The 22,996-nt window shown below is 44.9% G+C and overlaps 2 protein-coding genes across 6 annotated transcripts in view; one reads left to right on the top strand and one right to left on the bottom strand.

The window, feature by feature from the left end:
- Window positions 1-7,575: 7,575 nt before the first annotated feature.
- HNRNPDL (heterogeneous nuclear ribonucleoprotein D like) lies at window positions 7,576-12,577 on the bottom strand. Of its 3 annotated transcripts, none has more exons than XM_062198605.1 (8): window positions 12,120-12,577; window positions 11,168-11,336; window positions 10,915-11,076; window positions 10,329-10,460; window positions 10,068-10,182; window positions 9,372-9,542; window positions 8,972-9,064; window positions 7,576-8,604 (listed from the first exon to the last, which is right to left on the bottom strand). In XM_062198605.1, the coding sequence occupies exons 1-7, from the start codon at window positions 12,560-12,562 to the stop codon at window positions 8,994-8,996; spliced, it is 1,263 nt and encodes a 420-aa protein (XP_062054589.1). In that variant the 5' UTR covers window positions 12,563-12,577; the 3' UTR covers window positions 7,576-8,604; window positions 8,972-8,993. The 3 variants fall into 3 exon arrangements, with proteins under 3 accessions (XP_062054589.1, XP_062054588.1, XP_062054587.1); XM_062198604.1 differs by having other exon boundaries at window positions 7,576-7,826; XM_062198603.1 differs by having other exon boundaries at window positions 7,576-9,064.
- An 847-nt stretch (window positions 12,578-13,424) lies between these two features.
- ENOPH1 (enolase-phosphatase 1) overlaps window positions 13,425-22,996 on the top strand; it is a 37,587-nt gene continuing 28,015 nt past the window's right edge. For 2 of the 3 annotated variants that reach the window (XM_062198600.1, XM_062198601.1), the window contains exon 1: window positions 13,425-13,716. In XM_062198600.1, the coding sequence (XP_062054584.1) occupies window positions 13,633-13,716 (84 nt within the window). In that variant the 5' untranslated portion in view covers window positions 13,425-13,632. The remainder of the gene's footprint in view (window positions 13,717-22,996) is intronic. The other variant, XM_062198602.1, reaches the window with a different exon arrangement.

Below are 22,996 nucleotides of genomic sequence, written 5' to 3'. Positions count from 1 at the left end.
AAAAATTAATTTTAATTACAGTGAAGGAAGTCCTAGATAAGGGTGGAGTTATTCTTAGTTTTGATAGGCTCTCCTCTCTGACTCCACGATTGTAAGGAAGAAGTATATGAAAAAAATAGATGTAAGGGTGGGAGGGTCTTTGTTCCTAAATAACTCTTTCAAATGTATTCAAAAATTATAATAGCATGATACCTCAATATTTTTTAAAAGATTTATTTATTTATTTATTTGAAAGGCAGAGTTACAGAGAGGGAGAGAGAGAGAGAAAGAGTTAGAGAGCTCTTCCATTCTCTGGTTCATTCCCCAAATGGCCATAATGGGGAGGGCTGGACAGGCTGAAGCCAAGAGCCAGGAGCTTCTTCCAGGTCTCCCACGTTGATGGCAGGGTCCTAAGCACTTGTTTCATCCCCTGCTGCTCTCTCAGGTGCATTAGCAGGGAGCTGGAACAGAACTGGAGCAGCCAACTTGAACCAGCACCCATATAGCACTGCAGGTTGCAGCTTTACCTGCTGTGCCACAGCACAGACCCCTTATGCCGTAATATTTTAAAATAGTACTTATTTCCAGACTATGAAAGCAATGCTTATTCCAAAAATATCCATCCTTTATCTGTAATGGTTCAAAAAATTCCTAGATAGTAGTGAAACCTCTAGACTCATTTTCAATATTGTAAGTGTAGTAGAAATCATGTATCATTAGAAAAATCTGCACAAACTGACAAATATCTTTTTTTTTTTTTTTTTTTTTTGACAGGCAGAGTGGACAGTGAGAGAGACAGAGAGAAAGGTCTTCCATTTGCCGTTGGTTCACCCTCCAATGGCCGCCGCGGCCACACAGGCCGGCACACCACGCTGATCCAAAGCCAGGAGCCAGGTGCTTATCCTGGTCTCCCATGGGGTGCAGGGCCCAAGCACTTGGGCCATCCTCCACTGCCTTCCCGGGCCATAGCAGAGAGCTGGCCTGGAAGAGGGGCAACCAAGACAGAATCCGGCGCCCCGACCGGGACTAGAACCCAGTGTGCCGGCACCGCAAGGCAGATGATTAGCCTGTTGAGCCACGGCACCGGCCTAAATATCATCTGATAATTTTTGGTTAGCATTATAGTAACTTGGAGGTATGATGTTGATTATCATACTGTAGAAGCTCTGTTACCTTTAATTAGTCATGACATAATGAGAGCAATAGGAAGCTTTTTCAAAAAGTTATTGGGAAATGTGTTTTATCAGAAAACTATGCATACATTTCAAAATGTGTTTGCACCAAGATAAACTTTTTAATTCCATTTTACCTGAACATTTTAAAGTATACTTGAACATCAGAAATCAATCCAAACATCTACAACCAACTTATATTTGATCAAGGAGCTAAAACCAATTCCTGGAGCAAGGACAGTCTACTCAACAAATGGTGCTGGGAAAACTGGATTTCTAATGCAGAAGTATGAAGCAAGATCCCTCCCTTACACCTTACACAAAAATCCACTCAACATGGATTAAAGATCTAAATCTATGACCCAACACCATCAAATTATCAGAGAACATTGGAGAAACACTGCAAGATATAGGCACAGGCAAGGACTTCTTGGAAAAGACCCCAGAGGCACAGGCAGTCAAAGCCAAAATTAACAATTTGGATTACATTAAATTGAGAAGTTTCTGTACTGCAAAAGAAACAGTCAGGAAAGTGAAGAGGCAGCCGACAGAATGGGAGAAAATTATGCAACTGATAATAACCAGAATCTACAAAGAGATCAAGAAACTCAACAACAAAACAAGCAACCCACTTAAGGGTTTTAGGGCCAGGGACCTCAATAGACATTTTTCAAAAGAGGAAATCCAAATGGCCAACAGACACATGAAAAAATGTTCAGGATCACTAGCCATCAGAGAAATGAAAATCAAAACCACAATGTTTCATCTCACCCTGGTTAGAATGGCTCACATACAGAAATCTACCAACAACAGATGTTGGTGAGGATATGGAGAAAAAGGCACACTAACCCACTGTTGGCAGGAATTCAAACTGGTAAAGCCACTATGGAAGACAGTTTTGAGATTCCTCAGAAACCTGAATATAGCCCTACCACATGATCCAGCCATCCTACTCCTTGGAATTTACCCAGGGGAAATTAAATTGTTAAATAAAAGAGCTATCTGCACCTCAGTGTTTATTGCAGCTCAATTCACAATAGCTAAGACATGGAATCAACCTAAATGCCCATCAACAGAAGACTGGATAAAGAAATTATGGGATATGTACTCTATAGAATACTATACAGTGGTAAAAACAAAAATAAAATCCGGTCATTTGCAACAAAACAAAAGGAATCTGGAAAATATCATGCTGAGTGAAATAAGCCAGACCCAAAGGACAAATATCATATGTGCTCCCTGATCGGTGACAACTAACTGAGCACCTAAAAGGAAACCTGTAGAAGTGAGCCTGACACTATGAGAAACTTTATCAGCCCTTGTCCTGACAAAAATAAAAAATATTCTTGTAAACAATAACCACCAATTTCATTGAATATATCTTTGATAGAATGTATTTTTCAGCTGCTTTAGATTATCCAGGCTCAAGTTTCATCAGAGGAACAAGAATGGATCAATTGTAACACAACCCTAGTTTCTCCCAAAAGATCTCAGCATTCATAAAGTGTATTAACAATGTTAAGGCTAAAGGTCACTACCAGAGTGACAAACACTGCAGAAACTTAAGGGTTTGATAGGAGCAGGCATTTGGACTAGTAGGAAGACATCCACATCCCTTATCAGAACTTAGTTGGCTGCTGACTCCAGCTTCCTGCTAACACAACAGGAAGAGACAACAGTTGTGGTTCAAGTCTCCCTGCTATCCACATGGGAGTCCTGCATTAAGTTCTTGGCTCCAGACTTCAGCCAGGCCCAGCTTTTGAGAACATCTGGGGAGTTAGCTGGCAGATCTGTCACAGTCTCCTCTCTGTTTGAAATAAAAACAAATAGAGGCTAGTGGCACAGTGGGTTAAGCTACACCATGGGATGCTGGCATCCCATGAGCAACAATAGTTCAACCCAGGTCCCTGCTGATCCACCTGGGAATGTGGAAGATGGTCTGATGGAAGACCCGGATGGATTTCCAAAATCTTGGTCCTGGCTTGGCTCAACCCCAGTAGTTGCGGCCATTTGGGGAGTGAACTAGTGGATGGAAAATTTCTCTAATTCTGCCTTTTTTTTTTTTTGATAGGCAGAGTGGATAGTGAGAGAGAGACAGAGAGAAAGGTCTTCCTTTTTGCCGTTGGTTTACCCTCCAATGGCCGCTGCAGCCGGCACATCTTGCTGATCCGAAGCCAGGAGCCAGGTGTTTCTCCTGGTCTCCCTTGTGGGTGCAGGGCCCAAGGACTTGGGCCATCCTCCACTGCCTTCCCGGGCCATAGCAGAGAGCTGGCCTGGAAGAGGGGCAACCAGGATAGAATCCGGCGCTCCGACCGGGACTAGAACCCAGTGTGCCGGCGCTGCAAGGTTGAGGATTAGCCTGTTAAGCCATGGCGCCGGCCGAACTCTGCCTTTCAAATAAATTTAAAAAAAAAAAAGATTTGATACGTCTTTAAGAAAAAATGTAACCAGAGTTGGTGTTTTCAATTAGATAACTTCCCTAACTTGAAAAAAAATTTAAGATTTTTATTTGAGAGGTAGAGTTAGTGAGAGACAGAGAAAGGTCTTCCGTCTGTTGGTTCACTCTCCAAATGATTCACTCTCCACAACAGCCAGAGCTGCGCTGATCCGAAGCCAGGAGCCAGGTACTTCTTCCGGGTCCATGTGGGTGCAGGGCCCAAGGACTTGGGCCATCTTCCACTGCTTTCCCAGGTCACAGCAGAGCGCTGGATTGAAAGAGAAGCCAGGGCTCGAACTGGCACCCATATGGGATGCTGGGGCCACAGGAAGAGGACTAACTCACTGTGCCACGGCATCAGCACCCCCAACTTGAAAATTAATCGAAGTTTTGAGTAGGATCTTTTGTGGGGTTGACCATTCTTTGTCATTGATAAATTACTCTATATAGTGTTCACCAGGCCAATGCAAATATCTAAATGAAGTAAACCTGGGGGACTGATATTGCAGACTAGAGGGCTGAGCTGCCACTTGTGATGCCAACATCCCATATGAGCGCCGGGTTCCTGTCACCACTTGGCTTCTGCTCCCTGCTAATGCACCTACAAAAGCAGATGACCCAAGTGCTTGGGCCCCTGCCCCCATGTAGAGAACCCAGAAGAAGCTCCTGGCTCCTGGATTTGGCCCGGCCCACCCTGTCATTGCAGCCATTTGGGGAATAAACCAGCAAATGGAGTCTTTCTCTGCGTTTCAAATACATAAACCTTTAAAAAAAATCTGAAATTTTTTGTACTTCATCACTGATGGCAAATACAACCAAATGTAGTTTGTTAAGAGTCAACAACTTCAAGAGCCTTTTAAAACCATCTAGCTTTGAAAGAATCATGCAATTTCCTTGAAACTACAATTAAAGTATAGACATCCATCTTTCAGCAATACCATTCATTTTTGGTTAGATTCTTCAAAAAGCGTGAAAACGTCCCTGTATTTCTCACACTTTCTAACTCATGCCAGTCTTTTGAAAAAAACCAAACTCTTAGACTTGAAAATCTAATTTGAAATATAACGATTACCATTTGAACAGGATTTGCCAACTCACAAAGACATTTAAATCCCAAAGCATTGTTAAGCATTAACACTAATGGTCAACAGATTTAGGGTGGCAGCTTAATGATGGTGTCTGGGAGGTGGGCCTAGTGGGAGGCCTTTAGGTCTTTCCCTCTGATAGCCTTGGTTTTGTGAGTTCATTCTGCTTCCCCCGAGATGTTCTCCCCAGAGCTTTTCACCATCCACTGCTTCCTTTTAAAACCAGTATAATGGGACTGGCCTGATATTAGACTGTGAACATTCAAGTTAGCTTCTTTTAGGTTCATGAAAAGCTGTTACAATTTTGGACATACTCAGTCCCCACACTCCAAGATTACAATATACTTCCACAACTGGGGACAGAGAAGGGTAAAATCAGCAATAAAGTTGTCATGATAGCACAAGTTGTCCTGAAACCAGCTAATACCCTGTAATCCCCAAACCACCAGTCCTTCCCTGCAGTTGTAAGTATTGGTTGAGAAGTCAAAGGTGTGTTTTTATTTTTTGCTATTACATCAAACCTTTCTGAAATTCCACATCCAATGTTTCAAAACAAAAATATAAAACCCCAACTAATCCTAAAAGGACAGCACATATTTTTATGGCAATGTATTTCAGAACCTTATAAAAACAAGTTGCATTGCTTTTGTTCAAAAAGCTGAGACTACAAATTACATAACAAATCTATTAGACTGAGTTTAAGCACAGGATTTTTAAGTCACAATTGCTAAATTTTGCCCAATAGAACCAACTCAAATGGTACATATACATATCTATTAAAAATTGTCTACCTACCTAAAATTCTTAAAACACCATTAATTGATAAAATCTGGCATGTGTTTGACTCAACCAAATTCTGATAAATGAATAATCGACTTCCTGTTCAGAGATGCCCTTGTGCTAAATTTAATGAAGACTAGCAAGATATCCTTCCACAATAATGGAATTAGTCTCTGCTTCTGCATGTCAAGTATTCCAACAGGTTATGTCAAGTCTTACACCTTGCAAGTGGCCAAGTTTGATACAGACGATAACCAATGAAACTACTAAGATTTTTTGTTAGGATGAGTTAACATCCCACAGAACTTTGGTCAAAACAGTTGTGAAGCATGTTTAACAAGACATACAGGCTAATTTGGCTGTATTAGATACTTCAGCATTCCATTTTCACCCCACACCCTCTGGAAGAAACAAACTGAAAGAGGTTGATCTTAAATGAACAGGAGTGGATCTTGATACTAAATTTAGTTCGCTCAACTGAAAGAGCCTACAGCACTTAGCCATAGTCCATTTATTTCAAATTTACATCAGTTGACAAACTGCTAAGACCCTAAAAACTGAATTAAATCCAAAGTCCAGAGCCCCTGGGGGCAGAAACAAGTACATTTCACTCCTCCTTCAAAGCTTTGTGAAACATCTGACAATCTGTAGACAGTGTTATTTTCTCAAAGTAATACATATCAAGACTTGATTAAGAGTTTAGATTTTGTTTAAAAAGCTTTTATTCATTTTGATCAGGTAAAAGGACAATCTCAATGTCAACTCATCACCTAATCATAAATTTGAACTTACAGGATTCACTACCTACTGTACCTACTGACAACAACTGAAACTCTCTCCCATTCCCTATTGTTGCATGTTCAAATAAACAGAATCCCTTCCAACAGCCAACAGTGGTACTTGGCCTAGGTCTAAGGTCAAATAGTAAAGCTGGAGCAAACAAGGCCAAGAGCACTGTAACCGGATAGCCCACAAGTACATCATTCAACAAAGTTGCAGGCATCAAATTCTTAAAACGGTGGGAATCAGCACACACACACACACAGAAAACAACTTACAGTGGTAGAGTGTGAGACCAATTACTCTACATGTGAACATGGATGCCAACTCCAGAAGCTAACATGGAACCATGGAAACCAATTTCCCTAAACCCAACTATACTGCATTTAAAATTCTAAGTTTCTATTTACCTAGGATTTTTTCTAAAACCTAGATATAAAACTTTCTCCAGTGCACCAGGAAGACACATTATGTGACTCAAGTCACATATGAAATCAACATTACCACACCTGACTCAATGCATATCCATCACTCCCTTCTGTGCCTGAACATGGAAATAAACAGCAGTTAACTGCTCAGCTCATGCACTAACTGCATCAAAAATGGTATTTAGATATCAGTAACTTTTTCCTAACTTGATGTTAACAGATTAACCCAGCCTCCTAAGAATGCCCAAATAGAAAATATTTAGTCTGGTAGCTTACCAACAGAACACAAGGAAAGTATTCTGTCACTACTTCCAATTTTAATCTTCTCGCTCTAACTTCAATGGATACCATCAGACCTGTCTGCCAAAACCCTTGTCAATGCTCTTGTTAAACCAGAGTGCCTACTGATTTTACAGTAGTATTTCCTGTTCATCTGGAGATTTTTAAAATCAAAGGAACTAAAGTCAGAATATTAAGATTAGCACAAGTTTTTGCAGGGAAACCACCAATTAACTCTTTAGCAAGTAATTAGGAAATCATAAATGGCTTTCCAGAGATAGGAATAAAGCAAATGGGAGCTATTGTATTAACAAGTTTTGTTGTAAAAGTGAAAACACAATCTAGAAGACAGGGTCTACCAGAAAAGCCTCCACTAATCCCAATACAATGGCTTTCATAGCCTCCAAGCAACCAGAAAGGAAAGAACATTACTCAGGGATATGGTAGAAGCCTCAGACAAAGCACAGGATGCATCTACACGAACAGGGAACAGGATCACACTGTAGCTGGCTATTCATGAAGGACCAGTGTGTCCTTGCAGACTACATATGCCCTACAAAAGAAACTGTGCCTTAATTATTGCTTATTTAATGTACATCTTACAGAGCTATGCAGTACCTGACGCAGAAAAACAATCACATAAGGAAGCATTTATTTGAGGTTTAACATGAAATCATACAAATAAAATTTGTATAAACACAAATCCACATTGAGTCGTAACACAGATAGCAAAGGACAAAGTAAAAACAAAACTAGTTGGCGGCTATATACAGTTGGACACATTTGTGCCTTGTACACTAGAAAGTCTTTTACAAAATAATCATCTTAGATCAACAGAAGACCAATCTTCAGTGTCCTCCTGCAAGATGGGCTTCTTTAGCATCTCCTAAAAACAAAAACAAAATAACAATTACATTTGTGCAAGTCTGACAGGCTTTCAAAGGTCCACTTTCATGAATTGCTTTAAGTCCTCACTTTATTCTTCAATAATTAAAGATCACATGCATATTTATTGTCAAAATACAGTTTGGGTAATTAACTCACCCTGGAGTACCCAAATGATACTAAATTCGCATCTATTCAGTAGACAACCTGGGAATGCAAGCCTCCCATATCTTTGTGGGTTGAACAGATTAAGGCCCACTAGAAATATCTCTAGTAAGCCAAACAAAATGCTGTCACAAACAAGAATTTTGGATGGGGCATTGTATTGCAAGAAAATGAATCGGTTTTGTGCATATGATCTTTAATTTATATCCCAGATTTAAAAGTTCTTGTTTTGGTTTGTAGATTTCACTATTAGCTATAAAAAGAAAAAGCAAGCATTAAATCTTAAAGAATGAACACTTAAAATGAGGCTCCACAATTGAAATACAACACTAAACAGAAGACCAAAATGATTAAGCTGTAAAAAGGCATTTATGTACTTTAACTCCTGTAAAAAACCATTTAAGTTAAGTTTAGACACTTAATCTCCAAAAAGATTAAAAAAGAAGCCAAAGTCTGAAGTTTTCCACTTTAATCTTTACGCTGGTACATGAAGTTGGAAGAGACCATACCACAGGACAGCGTTTTCTGGTGTATGCCTTGCGCTCTGCCCGCAACGTGCGACCCCCAGAGATAGACGTGGTCAGGGTGACACACGGCCTGCAATGAAGTTCCCGCTGGCGGGTACAAACAAGGTATAATGTCAGAGTTAGAAGACAACATTCTTGTTTTCCTTAAGTTGTACCCATTTCAGTACTTTACCTGTTAATAGTTCTAAAAAGTTTAATTATTCCTCTAGACCACCTGGTACACAAAGCAAACAGAAAAACTCTTAAGTTTTTCTGTAATACTAAAGAAGGTGAGGTAAGACTTTAAAGTTAAAGATCTATAGACACTTTAGGCAAAACAGGCTCATAAAGTAATTAAAAATTAACAATTTAGTAAAAACAGCTACATAATGTTTTTACTTATTTTCCATTTGTCTATTGATCTTTAAATTAAATTTAGACATTTTTCACTGGTTTCTTGCACTCTTATACACACCTGTTTTCTCCAGAGTCCTCCTTTAGTATGGCTGGTAATTATTTTGGTGATTGCCACCCCCTCGAGATGCCTTGCCATAAGTGCTCTGTTGACCTATTTTGAAAAAACAGGAATTCTATTAAGACAGTTTTCTATGACTTGGTTTCTTTACAAACATTAAAAAAACTAACACCATTTAATACTTTGCATGCTGAACAACATATCAACTTGTCATAATAGTAAAATAGCTATAAATTACACACCCTAGTACTCTTGTAACAAGGTCTCTGCATCAGCATAATCACCCTATATCATGCTTCAAAATAACTCCAAGCATGTCAATAAATGGAAAACCCAAACACAAACACTTTCAGAATGGGACTGTACGCTTGGTTTATGAAATTAAGTTAAATGTTCTTACCACTGTAGTCTGCATATCCCTGTCCATATCCATAGTTCCCATAGTTATACCCAGTATAATCATATCCGCCATAGCCACTATAGTTCTGATCACCACCATAGGCACTATTGTAATTTCCATATCCTTGATCATAATAGTTATTAAATCCTTGGTTCCAGTTTTGGCCCTGACCTGAAACAATGCACAATGATTGTTAGGAAACAACTTCTGACCCCAAGTCCTAACATAAAATGATGTGTTTCTGTTCCTCACTCCATTCTTAAATGACAATGGATACACAGCTATCTGCTCCAAGAGGTTTTTTTAACTTGTAAAATTAACAAGGAAGCAGAAAGTCCAACTGTGCCAGTATCAAGGTTCCCAAATGTCACTGGAAATCATTACATTTTTTCCCATTCCAATTATAGACTATTAGGCTGCTCTGGTTAAATCGAGGCCTCCAGCCCAACAAAGGCAACCAGACCACGCCACACAAGATCAACAGCATTGCTTCCCTATCTGTGATGACACTGTCAGTAGCCAGTTCACTGCTTCAGGTGAAAACAATCGACTTGTTACTAGCCTCCCTCCCCCACACACAGCTGAGCAGTTTCCATACTGGGACAGCTTTAAACAGCCTTTCCTTTTTAAGGGCTTACCCTACACTTGACAGTATGCAGCTGCTCCCATGTAGTTACTTCAAGAATTAAGTCTCACCTCGGCCACGACCCCTAGTACCACCTCGGCCACCAGCTGCAGCACCCCTTCCTCCTTTTTGTTGTTGCTGTTGCTGCCTATATACTTCTTTAGGTTGTGCAACTTTGATTTCACACTATAAACAAATAAAAACACATAAACACTTCGTAGAAGTTTTTTTTAAAAATATTAGAGGACTTCATTCTTCTTCTAAGAGACTGAAACACCACTTCAGTAAAAATCCCCCCCAATTTCTCATGTAATGTAACTAAAGGGGTTTACCTTCCCAGAACCAATTTGATGGTATCTGCTTTCCAACAATTTCTTTACTGGCTCTTCATCTGTGTATGTGATAAAGCAAAACCCTCTTCTTTCATTTGTTTTTGTATCCATGGGAAGTTCAATGTTTTCAATCTGAAATCCAGATGCACACTCAAGATTATGCAGTAATGAAATGAAGCTACCAGAGTTTCAGAATGCCACAGGTGCTTTTCACGCTTCAACATGTTATTCTAAGCAGATGACTTCCGTGCAGACACCACAGTTTTACCATCAACACCAACACCGAATGACTTGATGCTGAGAGTTCACACATCCTTTACTCACCACACTTTGTACCCGGGAGATGTCTCTAGTCATTAGGTCAGAACACTCAGCACTCTTAAAAGAAGTAGGTTTTGAGCAGAAACAAATTTGAGGCTGGTTTCCATCCCGGCAGAGAAAGATGCAATTAAGGTACGGTCGCTGAAGAGACTTAACCAGCAACCTAACCCTACCCTTGTGAAAGACGAACTTGCCTTCCACAACCTGGACCAGGGATGAACATTTTTATAAACCCAAGACCTATGGAAACATAATCACAGCGCACCTCTCCAAAGGCTCCAAAATATTCTTTAATTTGCTCTTCAGAAGTATCTGGACTCAATCCACCCACAAAAACCTTTTTAGGGGGTTCTTTCCCTTTTAAAGCTTTGGCCCTTTTCGGGTCTATCAATTTGCCATCCAGTTTGTGTTCTTTCAGTTCCAAAACCTAGAAAAAACAAAATGACACATGACAGCCATAGCCAAAGCCCAGGACCACCTGCCAACACACACTCATACACTGGGAAACACATCCCTACCTTATCAACACTAGCAGCATCTTTGAAAAGCACAAATCCAAATCCTCTTGATCTTCCCGTGACCGGATCTGTTTTAATGGTACAGTCTACAACTTCTCCAAATCGAGACAAATATTCAGTCAGATCTTTCTTGCTCGTATCCCAGCTCAAGCCTCCAATAAACATTTTACTAAAAACAAAAATTATTTTTACAGAGTTTAGTAGTAACCCAAATGACGACTTCGGCCCAATTACCAGTTTAAATTTATCCAATTAAGTGCACGCAATTCAACCTACGTTTACAGACCTGCACGATCAGACCGAAAAAAAAAAAAAAGTCACAAAATCCCACCCAGAACAGTATGGACAAACGGTTCTCATGCTTTGTGTAACGCAAAGCTTAAACCGAGCCAGTGCAAGAAGCCAAAGGTCCCGTCCAGATCGCCGCCGGTCAGAAATCTCAACTTCCTAAACAATCTCACGCATCCAGGTCCCACCCTCCTCCTCAGATGTCAAGCCAACGTCCCACGTAGGGAACTTGTCATAGCGCATCCTGGGGACCAGCTGCCCGCTGGTGCCCAAACCGGGAGTTCCCCAAAGTCGCCCCAGGAATCCCAGGCGGAGGAGCGGACACAAACACACACGCGCGCACACAATGAAGAGGCGGCAGCAGCTGCAGCATGTGGCGCAGCCAGGCCGGCCCCTCCCCCCGGCCCCACGCGGCGCCTGCGCACTCGGGACCCAGACGCCGCCGCCCTCCTCCTCTAACCCCTCCGCCCTTCCCCCACCCTCCGCGGGCCTCTCGCGTCTCCCCCGCCGGCTCTTACTTTCCTCTTCCCTCCAAGCTAGCAGGGCCCGGCGGGCACGCGGGGGGTCGCCTCCTGGCGAGAACCGGGCCAGCGCGCGGCTCCCGAGGGCCGAAGGGCGCGTGCGGCGCGCTGGGGGAGGGGGAGAGGGGAGAGGCGTGCGGTACCCGTCATCCTGCTGATTCTTGCTCGCGTTGATCTTGGATCCCTCCGCGAACTCCTCTATGTTGCTGTACTCGTTCATATCCTCCATGGCGGCGGAGCGGTCGGCAGGGGGGTGCTGGCGCGCGGTGCGGGTCGCGGCGGCCGCGGCGGCGGAGCGTTGTATGGAGCTGGATTTAAAATGGCGGCGGAAGAGATCCGGGCGCCGCCTGCGCCCTCCCTTTATAGCCGCCCCGCCCGCCAATCGGGAGGGCTGCTGCGCGGTGACGTGGCGCTGGCTCCGGCGCGCCCCCTGCCGGGCGGAGCTGGCAGCGAGCGACGGGAGCAGCGGGGCGAGCTGCCGCGGGGCCCGCGGCCGCCAATGGGAGAGGCTGCGGGAGGCTAAAGTAGCGGGCGCGGAGGGGAACAATGGCGGCGGCGCATGGGAGAGCCGGGGCGGGACCTCCATCGCGGCCCTCCCGGTGAGGAGCGAGGGGTCGCGGGCCTGGGAGGAGAGGCGAGCGTCCGGGGGCCGGCAATCCCGAGCGGCGCTGTCGCAGGACCACAGTCCCTCTTGCCTTGAGAGCCTTTGTCTCTGGCGTCCGGTCCGGCCCACTCCTAGCAAAGAGCCGGCGACACTGCCTTGGGCCGCCCTCGGTCCCTCAGAGCGGAGCTGCTGCGACGGCCGCTCCTGTCGGCTCAGCACCGCGGCCCGGCTGCTCCGGCGCTGGCGGCTGAAGCGGCGAGCGCTCGCCCGCCCGTCCGCGCGCACGCGTGTTTTGTCCTCGAGCTGGCTGGAACCAGCCGAACAGGAAGCGGGCGCAGCGGCGCGGCGCGGGCGTCTCTTCCGCTAGGAGCTGGGGCGCGCGAGGCGAGGGGGCGCGGCGGGCCCCCCAGCGCGGCTGGGCCGCAGCCGAGGCCCGGGGCGGCCTCCTCCGCGTGCCGGGGCGGGAGGCGGGGCGGGAGGCCTGGTCGGGATGCTGTCAATATGCAAAAGCGGAGGCAGTGGGCGGGGCGGGGTGGGGGTGGGGGCTAGGTGCCGTGGAGGGCAAGGGGCACTCACATCCCCGGCGCGCCCCTCGCGGGCCTCCCGTCTGCACGTGCCCCAGGCCTCTCCCCGCTCGCTCAACCCGTCTGCGGAAGGCGCGCACCCGCGCGCCCGGCTCCCGCGTTCGCTTCTTTGTTCCCGCCCACGCGAGGCCCAGTTTGACGGGCCGCCTTCGTGGCCAATCGGCGCCGGCGCCGGCGCCTGCCCCGCCCCCTGGGGGAGGACCCGCCCCCTCCCTCGGCCCACGTGGTGTGGAGCTCCCGCCCCGCACAGCTCGCGAGTTTCGGGCCTCTGGAGGGCCGCGCTCTCTCGCACTTCCAGGTTCGCCGAGGTAGCCTCTCCGCTAGGCGCTTGAGGCCGCGCGCGGTCGCCGGCCCCGAGGTGGTAGCCGGGCTGTTGGGGAGCCCAGGACGGTCCTGGGGGCGCCGCCGACGCCGCCCTCGGCCTTTGGTACCCGTAGGCCGATCCCCGAAATAGCATCCGGTAGGGAAATGGTCGTGCTTTCGGTGCCCGCCGAAGTCACTGTGATCCTGTTAGATATCGAAGGTACCACAACCCCGATTTCTTTCGTGAAGGTGAGGGGCGGAAGGGAGCGGGGAAGTTAACCGTGCTTATTTATTTATTTATTTATTTTTTTTTTTAAGTGTTGCAGACCTTGCGGGAGGCTCAGGAGAGGCGGCGTGGCTGCGTCCCCTGCGGATCGGGGAGGTTGCGGGCGCCTCTCACGGCACCATCTTCTCCCTCCGCTGTCCTTGCTCCGGATTAGATGCACATGGGTGGGCAGCGATGGGATGGGCGGGTCCGTCGGGGTGGCCCGGCAGGTGAGCGCCCGCCCTGTGCTCGGCCGAGCCCGGCGAGGCGGTGACCTCGATGTGTTGGTCCTGAAGGCTTCTTGTCCCCCCGAATGGAAAGCCCGGAGTGGCCTGATGACTTTTCTTGGGCGGTAATGGCTGCTGTGTGCCCTTTCCCACCCATGCTGTTAGCGGGCGACGACCGCACACCGTTCTCTGACTGGGCGGTGTGGTCCCTGGCGCTGACTTATGCGCTGTAGGACACTTGCAGATTCCGTTCACCCTTAGCTGGCCATGGAAGCTTGAAGCTCCTGTGAACACATCCCGCCTGGGGTGTCCCTGTTAACCAACAGCGGTCTACGCCCAGTTCCAAGGCTACCGCCCCGCGTGATAGCCGGCTGCTTGCTTCCATGTCTGTCTGGTGCAATATCCGAAAGAGTTCCTGGGGCCTCGGCTTTTCTTTATTTAACTTCCAGAAGCTTAGGAATTCATCTCAGATGCAACTGTTAATTAGGGATGCTTGTGTACAATAATCAAAGAATTATTGTTTACGAAGTATGAAGGTATGAGAAACCCGTCTTCAAAAAAAAAGCAGCCTGAGTCTGAAATTCTGTTTAGATTTTAAGTTAGTTTTAAAAATTACCCGTGAGGAATGATTTTCTCGATGTAGGTTGTAATAAACCCGTGTACACTTTTGAGACTCCAAATATAACAAACCCTTACAAATTTTTAAATGAATTACATTACTTTGACATCTTAACAAGGGTTCTGAAGAAATCTGGTTGATCATTTTCCCTCCAATTGTTTTCTTCTTTTTTTGTAAGACTTATTTATTTGAAAGGCAGAGTTACAGAGAGAAATCCATCTGCTGGTTCCCTCGCCAAATGGCCACAATGGCCTGGGCTGGACTGAGCCTGGGACTCCATCCGAGACCCCCAAGTGGGTGGCAGGGGCCCAAGCACTTGGCCCATCATTAACAGCCAGCTGGATTGGAAGTTGAGTGGCTGGGACTTGAACTGGTGCTCATATGGAATGCTGGCATCACAGGCAGCATCTGAACCTGCTGTGCCACAACGCTGGCCCGTTTTCCCAAAATTTTTAATTGCATCAGATACCCCTGTGGCAGATCTCAGGGTGGCCAAATGCTAGTAATTGAGTTGACTTTATTTTAGTTGACTGTGACAATAACTTGCTTGGTTTTCAGAGAAAGGAAAAATGCTCATGTTTGTGGCTTGTGGTTTGTAGCCCATTCTGGTTCTGTTGCCTTCTCTGCTGTCAACACACCCGGGTAATGATAGGAGAGGTAGTGCTGTGGCTTTAGATGTTTATATTTCTTGGAAAACTTGGGGATTAAGATACCTTAGACAAATGAATTTTGTAGTGAAACAGTCCCCTCCTCCACCTTTTTCCCTGCCTGGTGTCTGTTAGGTGACGTATGCCACTTCTTGGAATCCTGTGGCGATTGTATCCTGAGATGGAAGAGTAATAATTTCTTAGTGGCCTCAGAGTTTTTGAGTTTGTCACCAGACTACGCAAATTCAAGACAGGCTGCAAAAGAATGGCTCAGGGATTTTGTTTAAGGGATAATTTCTTGTGCCCTATCACTGTAATCTATTAGTCTAAATTATAACTTACTACACATGAACTTATCAAAACCAGTGTTTCTAAAGGTATGCTTAGAAGAACATTGCATGTTTTTGGGTGTTCATGATAATTATGCAAAAAACCCATTAAATGTACTTTTGGAGGGAATATCTGAATACGTTCAGTTAGATCTCTGTATCGAATGACTTCTGAGAACCTGTGTCAATACATACACACCCCCACACTTTGTGAGCTCACGAAAGTGGTATTTCACAGATGAATATGAAGGAAAACTTTTAGCAGAGTATGACAAGGTCTAGTCTTTTGAACACCTTTTAACTAGATGCTGAGTCACATCCTTGATCCTTTGAGCATGGAACTGGGATGTGAAAGATGTCCCTTGCGCTTTATTAGAGTAGGTGTGTGGACCTGTCACTCTGCTTCCCGTGAAGTGGTGCAAGGACACATTGAATACTTGTGCACATATGAGACCCTTAGTTCACCCTCAGAAACCGTGAGGTGTGTGCACTGCCTGCATTTTACTGACAAGGAAACCGAGGCTGTGAAAAGCTGACCAGTATGCCTAGAATTTGACCCAAATTGTGTTGTTCAAAACTCTTCCATTACTGCATCCAACCTCTCAACTGGAGACCAAAGTGTTTGTCCTGCTTGGCTTTTTTGTTCTTTGCTTAACTGATGTGTGTGTGAAAAGACAGGAGAGCACTTTAGTTGACATGAAGTACCATAAAAATGTATAGTAACAATTTCAGTTTATACTACTCTTTATGATAGATTCAGGACTGAACTCTGGGCCCAGAATAAATATAGTTAAGTGTTACCTTATTTGGGTATTTGGTTCTGCAGTAAAAATGGAGGATTGTAGAAAAATTGCCCTCCAAGTACCCCTAGGAAGTCAGTGTTCTTTGGAGACCAGCTGTCCATCTGCAGGTAATTCAAACGCAGCCAGTTTTCCTTTTGCGTTGAATCATATTCCTGCTTCTTTACTTCAGCACCAGATGAGGTAGTCGTCGCTTTGGGATTAAGTGATGTCAGTGGGTAACATGTCCAAATGTTAGCATGATGTTGAGCCACTCACATTGGAAGAGGTATAGGAGAACTGTGACAGTCCCTGGGGACCTGAACACCCTCCTTGGCTGGAACAGCAGACAGATTGCCAGCACTTTTGATGTTGTGAGCATGTACAGGCAAGCGTGCACGAAGCTGGTTAACTGTGTAGCGTGGCACTGACAGTGCAGGGCGTCTTACAGGACTTCGTAGAATCTGCATTTGGGGAAGTGGTAGTCTGTTCCTTCTTGCGCCATCAGGGCGTGCCTTCAGCCCTGAGGCTCCAGGAGACATAAAGTTGTGGTTTTATGTACCAGCTATTATACTTTATTTTATTTTCTGAGTCAGAGGATTTCAAATTGCCAGAGCAGGAAGGACACTTAGCTGGGATCATCCAAAGAGTGTTACAATTGGCAAATTTCTCATAATGAGAATTTGATGTGTAAGATGTGACAGCTTGTTAAGAGCAGACTGGCTTGGGGGCTGATACTGTGGTGCAGTGGGTTAAACTACAGCCTTCATCCCAAAAGGGCACTGGTTTGAGTCTTGGCTGCTCCACCTCCCATCCAGTTCCCAGCTAATGCACCCGGGAAAGCAGTGGAGGATGGCCCAAAGTCCCTGGGCCCCTGTACCCATGTAGGAGACCTAGAAGAAGCTCCTGGTTCCTGGCATCAGCCTGGTACAGTCCTGGTCACTGCAGCCATTTGATGGGTGAACCAGTGGATGAAAGATCTCTGTATCTCTACCTTTCAAAGAAGTAAATAAATCTTAAAAAAAGCAGACTAGCTTTCCTTAGAAGTCCTTATGCATATAGGACTCTTGCCTCTATAGATTTTTGTTATTTGTTTTCCCCCAGCTGCTGACAGGCCCTGTAGAGGGATTGGCTCCCAGCATCTTTTGGTCATGCATACCATCAACAGAATCGGAGCAGACACTGCCAATGTAATTTATAAATTATCTACGCATATTAATTGTACTGTGAAGTTGTAAAATAAATTGGAACTTCAGGATGAGATTAAAATAATATAGATGAATATATTCTCTTGTCTCAGTGAATCGTCCTTGCATGCCCCTAGGGTATAGGCACCCTATTGTGTTAGCACTTGATCTTTGTCCTTGGTGATGTAATAGTTTTCTTTGTGTTTTGTGTTATTCTCATATTTTTAGCCTGTAAGCCTATGAAGCAATACCATCACCAGTCATTGAAGTTATCCAGTTCAGGAACTCTCAACTATTTTGAGCTGTGGGGAATGACCTCTTATTCTATAAAGTGCTCTATTTTTGGTGGCTCTCTTGTGGCATGTAGATTCAGTACGTTTAATGATAGTAGTGGTAAATATATTCTCTCTAGTTGGTGCAAACACTGTATTGGTCAATACCGATTCATTGCCGCTAGAGAAAATAGTTGTTGTTTTTTTTAATTTGACAGAGTTAGTGAGAGAGACAGAGAGAAAGGTCTTCCTTCCATTGGTTCACCCCCCAAATGGCCGCCATGGCCAGAGCTACGCCGATCCGAAGCCAGGAGCCAGGTGCTTCCTCCTGGTCTCCCATGCAGGTGCAGGGCCCAAGCACTTGGGCTATCCTCCACTGCCTTCCCGGGCCACAGCAGAGAGCTGGACTGGAAGAGGAGCAACCGAGATTAGAACCCAGCGCCCATATGGGATGCTGGCACCACAGGTGGAGGATTAACCAAGTGAGCCACTGAGCCAGCCCCAAATACAGGGTTAAGTTCATAAAGGGCCCTGGTCATAGTTTTGTCAACTGTCAGTGTATAACCTTGCTTTATGTGTGTTTCTGTTTACATTATTATATATTTATAATTTTCTTTTTGGGGGGCAGGCATTGTGGAGCCACTGCTTGGGATACCTGCATCTCATATTGGAATGCCTAGGGTCAAACCCCTTTTCTGCTTCCATTCCAGTGTTCTACTGTTGTGGCTAGGAGGCAGCAAATGATGGCCCAAGTAGTTGGGTCCCTGCTAACCACGTGCAAGACCTAGAAGCAGTTTCCAGCTCCTGATTCCAGCCTGGCCCAGCCCTGGCTGTTGTGGGCATTTGGGAAGTCAGCTGATAGATGATCTCTCTCCCAGAGAGGGAGAGAAAAGTCAGGATTCAGGAACTCCATCTGGGTCTCCCATGTGGGGGTGGCAGGGACCCAACTACTTGGGCCATCACCTGCTGCCTCCCTGTGCGTTAGCAGGACACTGGAGTGGAAGCAGAGAAGGCACTCTGGTGTGGGATGCACTGTGGTACCTTGGCCATTGCACCGAATGCCAGCTCCTGACACATATATTATTAATTTAATAACATTGTCTCACAGCCAGCAGCACTGTAATTCGGGCTTATACATGAAACTTAACGTATATTCGTCATTGAGTACATCAGCCTTCCGGTGTTTAGAAGCACTAGATAGCACTTAAGCACTTTGCTTTGGCTCATTTTAACAGCAAAGTCAGCACAAATCACAAAAATATGGCACTAAACAGAGCCTGGAAAGGACTCTTGTTTGCAGTTTGGGACCTGGGACAAGGAGATTCTTGCCTTGTTGAACCTCGCTTGGGAACGTGCCCGTCTTTCGAATAAATTTTTTACCTCTAAGCACATGTCTGAAAATGACCTTGAAAAGGCCATGAGTATTGATTCTGGAGTTACAAATAAGTTTCTAAGAGAAAGCACTAACACAATCTGCAAATTATGTGGATTGACATAACATAGCATGGGGCAGTGTTTCCAGGGATGTGCCACAAAAAGACTGAGGCTGCATGGTTCCAGATTAACATTTTGGTTCCTTTCCATGTTAGCTGTGTGATTTATGCCAAGTGAGTTAATCTTTCTGATTTCTTGGTTTCCTGACCTGTACAGTGCTGATAGCTTATGAGGCTGCTGTGACTAATAAATGCCTAACGCTCAGAAAACAAACAAAAAACCTTTTTAGGTGAATGAATTTATATCAGCACGACAAATCTTGCTACAGAATAATGGGAGGGGATGTTTCTCGTTTCTGCCATAGGAGAATCTTTGAGATTGAAAAGAAAATCTTGGCAATTACTAAGAGCCTTTCATCAATAGAATATGTGAACCTAACTAGTGTATCTGTCTAAAATATAGTAAATGGGGCATGGCTGGTACCCTTGCAAAATTGCCAGTAGATGTACAGTGGCTCTTTCTGTGTGTGCTTCGTAGAGCAATGCGTCTACAGATCATCCAGAGATCTTGCTAAAATGTATTTTCAGATTCAGAAGATCTGGGATGGGACGTGATGCCAAATTTCTAACAGGCTCCCAGGTGATGCTGCTGCTGGCCCATAGGCCTCACGTGGGGTAGTTAGACTTCATACACATATAAGTTCCATCCAGGCCTCGGCCTGCTAGCACCACTCTTTTCCAGTGGCTCACTTGCAGTGATAAAACAGACCAACCAAGAGAGCTTAGCTAAATGTTGTCATCATTAACAGAAGTCAAGTATGTTGATTGTGGATATTTAAGGCTCTGTTCAAGAGAGAGCAAGATACTACAAGCCTTGCTAGACACCGAAGCATTAAAGAAGTGACCACCTCCCCAGCTTTTGCAGATTACCTTCTGGAATGGAACTGTAAAGCAAAAGCACCTTTTAGAAAGGATAACTAGAAAGATAAAGGACTTAGGTTTATGTGCAGGAGAGCAGGATGTCAGACTGGGAATTCCTGACAGCTCTCCAGAATTCCCTTGTGTATCTCTGCCCCCGCTTTGTGTTGATTTCTAGATAATTTGTTAGTATTCAACATTGAATTAATTGAATGGCTGTACAATAGGGACCTACATAATAAGCCTTTGGGTGTTCTGGCAGATGAGCAGCTAAGTAGTACCTTGCGAAACCTTATATTAGTTTCCTGTTTCTATAGCGAACTGCTGCAGATCTAGTGGTTTAAAGCAGTTACAGGTATCCTGCCTGATAGCTGGAGGTCAGATGTCTGAGCTGAAATCCAGATGTTAGCAAGGCTGTGTCCTTCTGGAGATGGCAGAGAAATTCTTGCTGGTTTGTTTTTTCCAGCTTCTAGAGGCTGCTCCTCTGCTCCTGGGTCTTCCTCTGTTTTCAGAGCCAGTAGCGCAGCGTCCTTAGGTCAGTCTCTGTCACTCTGAATCTGACCCTCCTGCTTCCCTGTCTCAGATATAAGGATGCTCATGATTAAATCACACCCAATTGGATGATCTCCCCAACTTAAGGTGCTCAGCTTAATCATATCTGCAAACTCCTTTTGCCACGTAGGGTAACATTTCACAGTTTCTGGGGCTTAGAATCTGGGTCTTTATCTCTACCAGATCTACATAACGAAAAGTTTCTAATTGATACATTTACAGGTTGCTGATTACACGGAAATTAGACCTTATAGTACCTTCTTTTTTTTTTTTTTTAATTTATCATTTATGGTGTTGGACATGATCTGCAATTTTTTTCCTAGAAATTTATTTATTTATAAGTCAGAGTTACAGAGAGAGAGAGTCTTTCATCTGCTGGTTCACTCCCCAAGTGGCCATTGCTCAGCCAGGCCAAAGGCAGGAGCTTCATCCAAGTCTCCCACGTGGGTGGCAAGGGCCCAAACACTTAGGCCATCTTCTGCTGGTTTTCCCAGGCCATTAGCAGGGAGCTGGATCAGTGGTGGAGCAGCTGGGACATCCATATGGGATGCCAGCAGCATAGGTGACGGCTTTACCCACAATGCTGGCCCCTATAAATATTTGAGGTTTAATAGATTTTTAATTTTTTTGGAGATTTATTTATTTGAAAGGCAAAGTTACAGATATGGGATGCAGGCATCTTAAGTGGTTTCTTAACCACTGTGTTCACTCCAATAATATATTTAGAACATAATAATTAGGGAATGTTGAAATTGACATTTTTCTTGGGAAAACTGCTATATTGATTTTCTGATCTTTCTATTAAGAGACCTTGTGTTGTTTTTTTAAAGATTTATTTATTTGAAAGGTAGAACTACAGAGAGGCAGAAGCAGAGAGAGGTATCTTCCTCTGGTTCACTCCCCAGATGGCCACAACGGCTAAGAGTTGAGTCGATGTGGAGCCAGGAGCTTCCTTTGGGTCTCCCATGCAGATACAGGGGCCCAAGGACTTGGGGCATCCTCCACTGCTTTCCCAGACCAGAACAGAAAGGTAGATGAAAAATGGAGCAGCCGGGACTCAAACTGGTGCCCATATGGGATGTTGGCACTGCAGGTGGTGGCCTTACCCGCTGTGCCACAGCACTGGCTCAAGTATCCTTTTGATAATCATGTCTAATGTCAGCACTTAGAAGTGGACAGTATACAGGCAGCTCTGTGGTTCCAATTCTAGATGCTCTGCTTCTGATCCAGTTCCCTGCTAATGTGCCTGGGCAAGCAGTGTAAGGTGGCCCAAGTGCTTGGGCCCCTGTACCCATATAGGAGACCCAGATGAAGCTCCTGGCTTAAAACTGACCCAGCCCTAGGCATTGCAGTCATCTGGGGAGTAAACCAGTGAGTAAAGGCAACCCCCTATCTCCCACCTCACCCCCATGTAACTCTGCTTTTTAAATAAATAAATATTTGAAAACAAAAAACAAAAAATGTATAATTTGAAGCAAGAGTACTACCCAGAACTACCCACAAGTGACAACAGACAAGCTTCCTTCCACCTGTGCTATTGTTAACACTAGTAACTGGAGTTAAGTCTCATCCTCTGTTGCTTTCAGTCTCTGAATTTAGCCTTTTTAAAAAAAAAAAAATCAAAGTTTTATTTAATTTGAAAGGCAGAGCAGGTGGGAGGGAGATCTTCCGTCCCTCTAGTCCACTCCCAAAATGGCTGCAACAGTCAGGGCTGGGCCACACTGAGGTCAGGAGCCAGGAACTCTGTCCTGATCTACGTGGAGGCAGGGGCACAAGTGCTTGGGCCATCATCCACTGCTGTCCCGGGCACATCAGCAGGAAGCTGGATCAGAAGTAGAGTACCAGTGTTCCAATACAGGATGATAGGTACATATCGGTGCTCCAATACAGGATGATAGAATACCAACATTACAAGCAGTGGCTTAACCCTCTGTGCCACAACACCAGCCCCTGAATTTACACTTTTTTATTTAATCTACAAGTTTAAGGTAGTAAGATCTGCTTTGCTTATAAAAGAAGAGGTTGAAGATTGAATGAGTTGAAATGCAAAAGACTGACAATTATGAAGTCCTGTAGAAACACCAATTGTAATGTAGGACATATTAGACGGATGGAGCTAGATAATGCTTGTCAAGAATCTGTAAGGGAAGCAGGAGCTAAGATTTATTGAAACCAGGGCCCGGCTTTGTGGCATAGCAGGTTAAGCCTCCGCCTGCAATGCTAACATCCCATATGGACCCTGGTTTCTCAGCTTCTGATCCAGCCCCTTGCTAATACCCTTGGGAAGGCAGAAGAAGTTGG

The sequence above is a fragment of the Lepus europaeus genome, chromosome 8 (assembly GCF_033115175.1).
Source record: "Lepus europaeus isolate LE1 chromosome 8, mLepTim1.pri, whole genome shotgun sequence".
NCBI lineage: Eukaryota > Metazoa > Chordata > Mammalia > Lagomorpha > Leporidae > Lepus > Lepus europaeus.
The sequence above is the reverse complement of the archived record's forward strand: the minus strand, read 5'-3'. Positions and strand labels throughout refer to the sequence as shown.

What these genes read in the sequence shown, in the direction of transcription:
- HNRNPDL (XM_062198603.1), bottom strand. Translation starts at nt 12,562, where the DNA reads ATGGAGGTCCCGCCCCGGCTCTCCCATGCGCCGCCGCCATTGTTCCCC. An exon ending in AAGAATCAGCAGGATGACGG is followed by an intron (nt 11,337 to 12,119) that starts GTACCGCACGCC and finishes TTTTGTTTTTAG; the next exon opens with TAAAATGTTTATTGGAGGCT. An exon ending in ATGCTGCTAGTGTTGATAAG is followed by an intron (nt 11,077 to 11,167) that starts GTAGGGATGTGT and finishes TGTTTTTTCTAG; the next exon opens with GTTTTGGAACTGAAAGAACA.